Source organism: Portunus trituberculatus, chromosome 6 (assembly GCF_017591435.1).
Source record: "Portunus trituberculatus isolate SZX2019 chromosome 6, ASM1759143v1, whole genome shotgun sequence".
In the NCBI taxonomy this organism is placed as follows: Eukaryota; Metazoa; Arthropoda; class Malacostraca; order Decapoda; family Portunidae; genus Portunus; species Portunus trituberculatus.
In genome coordinates, this window is record NC_059260.1 from 5,677,409 (window position 1) to 5,686,388 (window position 8,980).

General features: G+C 42.6%; 1 protein-coding gene across 1 annotated transcript in view; it reads left to right on the forward strand.

Moving 5' to 3' along the window:
- The first annotated feature begins 3,893 nt into the window (after positions 1-3,893).
- LOC123517734 (failed axon connections homolog) overlaps positions 3,894-8,980 on the forward strand; it is a 22,929-nt gene continuing 17,842 nt past the window's right edge. Inside the window, exons 1-3 of the mRNA XM_045278142.1 lie at positions 3,894-3,990; positions 4,333-4,465; positions 6,435-6,631. Coding sequence (XP_045134077.1) covers positions 4,421-4,465; positions 6,435-6,631 — 242 coding nt within the window. The 5' untranslated portion in view covers positions 3,894-3,990; positions 4,333-4,420. The remainder of the gene's footprint in view (positions 3,991-4,332; positions 4,466-6,434; positions 6,632-8,980) is intronic.

An 8,980-nucleotide genomic window follows, 5' to 3' on the forward strand; every position in this document is an offset into this window, starting at 1 on the left:
TTTTAGCTTTAGGGTTAGAGAAAGTATGAGGAATGTATAGCTCCATGCCAGAGATAATCACCTCTGTTATGCGCTCGGCACAAAGAGAAGGATCTCTGACATGAAAACAATAATCATCCCAAGGAAATCAGAATAGTACTGCCTTAGTTCCTCCCACTTAGCAGAGTTAAAATGCCAGAAGCACCTCCGCTTAGGCGGGTCCTGAGGCTGCACTGGAGTGATAGAACTGGTAACGGAAATTAGATTGTGGTCGGAGGAGCCCAACGGAGAGGAAAGTTTAACAGAGTAAGCAGAAGGGTTGGAGGTTAGGAAAAGATCAAGAATGTTGGGCGTGTCTCCAAGGCGGTCAGGAATACGGGTAGGGAACTTCACTAGCTGCTCTAGGTCATGAAGGATAGCAAAGTTGAAGGTTTGTTCACCAGGTTGGTCAGTGAAAGAAGATGAAAGCCAAAGCTGGTGGTGAACATTGAAATCCCTAAAATGGAGATCTCAGCAAAAGGAAAGTGAGATAAGATGTGCTCCACCTTGGAAGTCAAATAGTCAAAGAATTTTACATAGTCAGAGGAATTAGGTGAGAGGTATACAGCACAGATGAATTTAGTTAGAGAGTGACATTGAAGTCTTAGCCAGATGGTAGAAAATTCTGAAGATTCAAGATTGTGGGCACGAGAGCAAGTGGTGTCGTTACGCACGTATGCGCAACATCCAGCTTTGGATTGAAAATGAGGATAGAGCAAGTAGGAGGGAACAGAAAAGGGCTGCTGTCAGTAGTCACAGACAACTGTGTTTCGGTTAGGAAGAGAAGATGAGGTTTAGTAGAGGAGAGGTGGTGTTCCACAGATTGAAAATTAGAACGAAGGCCACGAATGTTGCAGAAATTGATAGTGAAAGTATTAGATGAAGTGTCAAGACACCCAAGGTCGACAGCAGAGGGGCAGTCCGACCTGGGGACATTTATGGTCCCTCCCAGAGGGGACTCTGAGGCAGGGCGTGGTGAAGCCATTATTAAATTTTGATTTGAAGAGAGTGTAAAAGTGTAAGGTGTTGTAGTGTAGTGTAGGAAGTAGTAGAAGTTGTCTTTAGAGGGCAGGCTGCAGCTGCTCAATTGTATAAATGAGACCACAAAGGGAACCGGGAAGAGAGCATACATCATGAAAACACATCTTGATATTCCCTCACACACACACACACACACACACACACACACACACACACACACACACACACACACACACACACACACACACACACACACACACACACACACACACACACACACACACACAAAGAACAACACATTACATACATAAGACAAGAATGGCAACATAACACACACACACACACACACACACACACACACACACACACACACACACACTGTACCACACCAGTATTCTCCTCGCTTCAGACTTAAGTGCTACAAAATCTAGGGTACAGAATAAGCCCCGCACCACAAACGCTCTGCTCTCTCACCACCACTGTCACTTAAAACACCAAAGTGCAATTAATAGAAAAGGCCTGTTTTATCACCACAAGTGTTTTCAAAGGCCACAAAGATGACCAGCCCGGTTTTCAAGACTGCTTCTCCTATTCATAAAGTAGAAATGTTGTTAATCTGTCACTAGAACCATTTAGACACCACTGGAAACCCGTGCAATGTACTAAAAAAAGAAAAAGAAAGAAAGGCTTGTCTCTCATCCCAACTGTTTTCAAAGAGCGTGTTTTCAAGGCTGTTTATCCTGTTCAAAGTAGAAATATTGTTAATCTGTCAGTAGAACCACCATTGGACACCCGTATCATTTACTATAAAAAGGCCTGTATTTAGAAACGCTCTGCTCTCACCACTACTGTTTTCAAAGTCCTCAGAGATCACTAGACGGGTTTTCAAGATTGTTTCTCGTGTTCATAAAGTAGAAATCTTGGAAATCTTTCACTACAACTTTAAAACCACTTAAAAAAAACCCTCCACTCTCCGACTGTGACTATTTGACGAGGCAATAAAGATGATTACCAAAAGTTTTCATAAGTTTCTTCAGTTAAATCATATAAACCGTAGTAATTTCTCGCTAAAACAGTAAAAAAACATCGATAGAAGCACCTTTTTATTCTCTCTCAAGCACACAGTCAGGATTACCCAGTGTTTCTCCTGTTAATAGCGCAGAAATCTTGTTATTCTAATACTATAATCGCAAAGTCGTACATAAAACCGCTTTGTCCTCTCACCACGACCATGGAGATAACAAGTAAGGTTCTCAAGTCAAACAGGGACACAAGGACAGATGATTTTCAGAACAAGGAAAAACAAAGAAGCAGGGAATAAAAAGGGAAGCAAAAGAGAGACAAAGATATATTTTAAAACAAAGAAAGTAATGAACTAAAAGAAAACAAGACGAAGATAAAAACAAAGATACATGAAAAGCAAAGAAGAAATTAAGAAAGAAAGAAAAGGAGAAAAGAAAAAGAGAAACAAATGGACGCACAAACAAATATTACATGGAAGACATAACAAGACTTCTAGAGAGAGAGAGAGAGAGAGAGAGAGAGAGAGAGAGAGAGAGAGAGAGAGAGAGAGAGAGAGAGAGAGAGAAAATAAAAGAAAGAATAAGAGAGAGAAAGAAAAAGAAAAGACGCGAAGGAAGATATTTTTAGAGAGAGAGAGAGAGAACGAGGGAGGAAGGGAAAAGAATGAGAGAATGACATGAGAAGATGGAGAGGATGAGAGGGGAAAAAGAGGGGAAAAAGATGCTATGTTGAGGGGAAAAACAAGAAGGTAAGAGAGGGAATGGAAGGAAACAGACATGGTAGCAGTGGTCATGGAAACTTGTGTGTGTGTGTGTGTGTGTGTGTGTGTGTGTGTGTGTGTGTGTGTGTGTGTGTGTGTGTGGAATATTAATGAACGGAAGGGAAAAAGTTAAAAATTCTCTCTCTCTCTCTCTCTCTCTCTCTCTCTCTCTCTCTCTCTCTCTCTCTCTCTCTCTCTCACACACTTTTTCTGACACACTTTGTAACATTATTAATTCTCATCTTAACAAAACACTTCACTACTTTTTTTTTTAATATTCTCTCTCTCTCTCTCTCTCTCTCTCTCTCTCTCTCTCTCTCTCTCTCTCTCTCTCTCTAAGTTACCTAAGTTTACTCGTTTCAAGTTTATATTCCTTGTAGAAACTTGAGAGCATACCAGTCTGGCGCCGAAACTGTGTGTGTGTGTGTGTGTGTGTGTGTGTGTGTGTGTGTGTGTGTGTGTGTGTGTGTGTGTGTGTGTGTACTTTGAGTTTGTTTATAATGTGTTTGTTTGTTTGTTTTACTTAAGTTATGAGGGACTGTTGCTTGTTTTTGTTGTTTTTTCTTGTTGTTGTTTTGTGGTGGTGATTGTTGTTGTTGTTGTTGTTGTTGTTGTTGTTAGTTTATTATCTCCGTGGCAACATAAATTAATGCATAGAAAAGGAAGAAGAAGAAGAAGAAGAAGAAGAAGAGGAGAGGAGAGGAGGAGGAGAGGAGGAGGAGGAGGAGGAGGAGGAGAAGGAGGAGGAGGAGGAGGAGGAGGAGGAGGAAGAAGAAGAAGAGGAAAAGGAAGATGAGTAGGAGGAGGAGGAGGAGGAGGAGAAAAAAGAAAAGAAAAAGAAAACATGAAAAAAGAAAAAAAAAGAAAAAAAAAACAGAAAAAGAAGAAAAATAAAAAAAAAACAAAACAACAACAACAACAACAACCACATTCCTCCCATCACCCCATCACCCCATCACAACTATTCCCCCATCACTCCCTCTCACTCTCCCATCACTGTATTTAAACCCTCCAATTACCTTCATCATCTCAAGCCACTCTTCTCCCTGCAGGCTGGCGGGGGAATGGGCCTACCTGGGGGACTGGGGCGGGGTGGTGAGGTGGCTGGGCGGCGGGGGAAGGAGGCCCCTCACGGTAACAGCAGTGGTCGGAGTGGTGGTGGTGGTGGTGGTGAAGTCTGTGCTGTGTTTACGACGAAGGCAGCGAAGGTGGGTGTTGTAGTAGTAGTAGTAGTAGTAGTAGTAGTAGTAGTAGTAGTTGTTGTTGTTGTTGTTGTAGTGGTGGTGGTGGTAGTAGTAGTAGTAGTAGTAGCTGTTGTTGTTGTTGTTGTTTTTGTTGTATACAGTAGTGGTTATAGTAGTTTTTGTTGCTGTAGTAGTAGTAGTAGTAGTAGTAGTAGTAGTAGTAGTAGTTTTTGTTGCTGTAGTAGTAGTAGTACCTTTTGTTGCTGTAATAGTAGTAGTAATAGTAGTAGTAGCAGTAGTAGTAATAGTAGTCTCTCTGTTCTCCTCTCTCTCTCTCTCTCTCTCTCTCTCTCTCTCTCTCTCCAGGGCGCGGTGGGGCGAGGCGGGCAAGGGCGTGGTGGTGCTTCATATCTTCCCCAGAGGCACCTCCTGTCCGAGTCTCTCCCCCTTCGTCATGAAACTGGAGAGCTACCTTCGTCTGGCCTGCATTCCTTACCTGGTGGGTGTGGACGGGGAAGTGAGGGGTGGGGGAGGGGAGGCTGGTGATGGCAGGGGATGGGAGGGTGTTTGGGTGTGTTTTAGGGTGTTGTGATGTGTTGAGGGGATACAAGGAAGGGGATAGGGGATTGTGGGTGAGGGAAGGGGAATTAGGGAAGGTGATAGGGTGAAGGGAAAGGAAGGGTGTGTGTTTAGGGGTGTTGGGGTGTGTTGGGGTGTGTTTGGTTAGTTTGTTTTGGGGTGTTTGGGTGTGTTTGGTGTGTTTGGGTGTGTTTGTTTTGGGGGTGTGTTGAGGTGTGTTGCGGTGTTGTTGGTGTTGTGTGTGTGTAATTCACTTCACCTCGGTCGCCTGCTGGTCACCCAGCCAGTCTTCCCCATTACGGAGCGAGCTCAGAGCTCATGGACCGATCTTCGGGTAGGACTGAGACCACAACACACTCCACACACCGGGACAGCGAGGCCACAACCCCTCCAGTTACATCCCGTACCTATTTACTGCTAGGTGAACACACCCCACACATTAAGAGCCGCGCCCATTTGCCTCGCCGTGCCGGGACTCGAACCCGGCCCTCTCGATTGTGAGTCGAGCGTGACGCGGTGTGTGTGTGTGTGTAATTCACTGTTTGATCTGCTGCAGTCCCTGACGAGACAGCCAGACGTTACCCTACGGAACGAGCTCAGAGCTCATTGTTTCCGATCTTGGGACACACCGGGACAACAAGGTCACAACTCCTCGATTTACATCCCGTACCTACTCACTGCTAGGTGAACAGGGGCTACACGTGAAAGGAGACACACCCAAATATCTCCACCCGGCCGGGGAATCGAACCCGGTCATCTGGCTTGTGAAGTGTGTGTGTGTGTGTGTGTGTGTGTGTGTGTGTGTGTGTGTGTGTGTGTGTGTGTATAATTTCTTTCAGTAAAATAAAAAAAAAATACTTATCATTCATTGTAAGAAAATAACCACAATAATAATAATAATAATAATAATAATAATAATAATAATAATAATAATAATAATAATAATAACAACAATAATAATAATAATAACAATAATAATAATAATACCACCAAAAACAACCACCACCACCAACCAACAACAACAACAACAACAACAACAACAACAAGCTTTAAGAGAAGGATTACACGAAGGATCCCAAGACTCCATCCTTCATCATCCTTCTCAGCCTGACATATTCCTTCATTTAACCCTTTACTTCCATACACTCCCCTCCTTCCCCTCACACATACATACATACATACATCTCTACTAAGCCTTTTCCCCTCAGTTTCTTCTCATTTCCTCTTCTTTCCTCTATTTCCTTCTCTTTCCCCTTTTTTTCTTCCTCTTTCTCTCTTTTTCCCCTCTTAATCTTCCCTCGTCCATTTCCTTAAACTTAATTTTCCTTTTTTCCTCTTCTCCTCCTCCTAATCTCCTTTTTATTCTTCTTCCTTTTCATTTCCTCTTTCATTTTCCCCTCTTTCTAATCTCTCCTTCTCTTCCTAACCTCCTTTACTTCATTCCCCTCTTCCTCTTCTTTTCTCTCTTCCTCTCTCTCTCTCTTCTCTCTCTCTCTCTCTCTCTCTCTCTCTCTCTTATCCTATTTAATTTTTTCTAATTTTTCCCTCTTCCTAATCTTCGTATCTCCCATTCCTCTTCTTCCTCTTCCATTTTTCCTCTTGTTTCCCTTTCCTGTCTCTCCTCTTCCCATCCTTACTTTTCCTTATCTTCTTCCTTTCCTTCTATTTCATCTCCTTTTATTCAATTTTCCCTGATTTTCTCTTCTCTTCTCTTCTCTTCTCTTCTATTCTATTCTATTCTTCTATTCTTCTTCTCCCCCCCCCTCTCTCTCTCTCTCTCTCTCTCTCTCTCTCTCTCTCCCACTCCCTTTTCTCTCATCCTCATCCATCGTCTTTCAATTTTTCCCCTCTTTTCTCAATCCCTCCCCTTACTCTCCCCTCTTCCCCAGGTGGACTTTGAGGAGCCGCTGGGACCTAAGGGGAAGTGTCCATGGGTGAGCCTTGATGGGGAGGAAATAGGAGACTCGCACCTTATCATCCAACACCTGAGCCAGCGATTCGACAGACACCTGAGCTCTAACCTGGGTACAAAGCAGAGGGCCACAGCACACGCCATGAGGGTGATGATGGAGGAACATTTCTTCTGGTGAGTGGGAGGCCAGTATTCTCAAACGGGTGCAGGTCAATTGGTCCCCTAGCGATTGGTACTCAGGTCATCTGGTCCACTAGACAACTGATACTTTAGACAGTTGATCGCCAAGAGTACCAATCACTTAGGGACCAATTGACTGGACACCTCTCAAACACCTTGCTCTCTCTCACTATAACAGTTTTCCAAGGCCACAGAAACACGAGTACCTGGTGAGTGAGAGAGATTTAGGTCGTATTCTCAAACGCGTTGCTCTCTCACCACAGTTTTCCAATACCACAAAAATGACTAGACGGGTTTTTTTTAGACAGTTTCCCCTTTCAGTAAACTAGAAATCGTTCCAATTTATCACCAGAATCACAAAAATGCTCTTAAAAACACGAGTACCTTGAACTAGGTGCAGAGGGCCACAGCACACGCCATGAGGGTGATGATGGAGGAGCATTTCTTCTAGGCCCATATTCTGAAACACTTCCACGTCTCACCTTCACTCTTTTCAAAGGGCTCCAGCTGAAGTGACACAGGTTTTTAAGAGTGTTTCTGTAATTCTAGTGACATGTTAACAAGTTTTCTGCATTGTCAACAGGAAATACACTCCTTGGAACTCGGGTAAGGGTAACTGTGGTCTTTGAAAATGGTCGCGGTGAGAGAAGAATGCGTTACTGAATATGGCGCCTGGTGAGTGAGAGAGATTTGGCCAGTATTCCCAAACACCTTGCTCTCTCTCACCACAATTTTTCAAGGCCACAAAAATGACTAGACGGTTTTTTTTTAGACAGTTTCCCCTTTCAGTAAACTAGAAATCGTCCCAATCCATCACCAGAATCACAAAAATGCTCTTAAAAACACGAGTACCTTCAACTGGAGCCTTTGGTAAACAGTGATGGTGAGAGAGTGAAGCGTTTTACAATATGGGTTTTTTTAGACAGAGAGAACCACAAAAGCTGGTATTCTGGAGCCTTTGGTAAACAGTGATGGTGAGAAACACTTCTGAGCTTTACCTTCACTATTCCAAAAGGCTTTATCTAAATTTACACGAGTTTTTAGGTGTTTTTATGTTGTAGTGACAGATTAACAAGATTTCTACATTATTAACATGAGGGTGGTGATGGAGGAGCATTTCTTCTGGTGAGTAAGAGAGGTTCGTATTTTCAAACATTTCTATTTCAAAAGGCTTTATCTAAATCTACACGAGTTTTTTTTTAACCCCTTCAGTACCATGACGCATTTCCATATTCATTCTGCTTGCTATTTGGCGATTTTGTACAGCCTCAGAAACTTAAGTACAGATTAAAATAGTGAAGACTCTGGCCACTAATCTTCTGACCTCCATAGACCCTTCCTAATGTCAACAAAATGGTCTAATCGTACACAAATCTCAAGGTAAAAATGTGTCCCAGTATTGAAGGAGTAAAGGTGTATTTTACGGTTCTAGTGACAAATTAACAAGATTTCCACATTATTAATAGGAGAAACACTTGAAAACCTGGCTAATCATCACAGTAGCCTTGGAAAATAGTCGTGGTGAGAGAGAGAGAGAGAGAGAGAGAGAGAGAAAGAAAGGAGGAACAAAGGAAGGAAGAAGGATAGGGGAAAGGAGAGTAAAAGAATGAAAATACTAGAGAGAGAGAGAGAGAGAATAAAGAATAATAAGAGAGACAGGGAGTGAGAGATAGAAAGGCAAGGGGAGTGAGTGGTGAGTGAGAAAGGGAGATGAGTGAATGAGTAGAGAGAGAGAGGGAGACAGGGAGGGAGTGAGGGGAGGAAGGAAAGCAGGGAGGGAGGAAAGTGAGGGGAAAGTGAGGTGGTGTTTGGTGAGTGAGAGGAAGGAGAACGAGAGAGGGGAGAGGTGAGGAGATGAGTGAGAGAGTGAGGGGATGAGGAAAAGTGAGAGATAGAGAGAGGCAGGAGGGAGAGAGAGAGAGAGAGAGAGAGAGAGAGAGAGAGAGAGAGAGAGAGAGAGAGAGAGTGAGTGAGAGGAATGAGATTATAGAGAGAGAGGCAGAAGTGAAGAAGGAATGAGTGAGTGAGTGAGTGAGTGAGTGAGTGAGTGTGTCTGTCAATTCATCAGAGTGAATGACTGACACAAAAAAAAAAAAAAAAGAAAGAAAAGAAAGAAAATCAAGAAAATCAAGAAGGAAAACAAGAAAATGATACAAGACGAAGAAAAAAGTACACAGGAAAGAAGAAAAAAATAAATTGAGAAAAAAGAAAAGAAAAGAAAGAAAAGAAGAATCTGACTAAAAATAAAGAAAAAAGAGAAAAAAAGAAAAGAAAGAAAAGAATAAGGAAATCAAGAAAAGTGAAAGAAAACAAAGAAAGAAAACACAATGAAAAAAAAAGAAA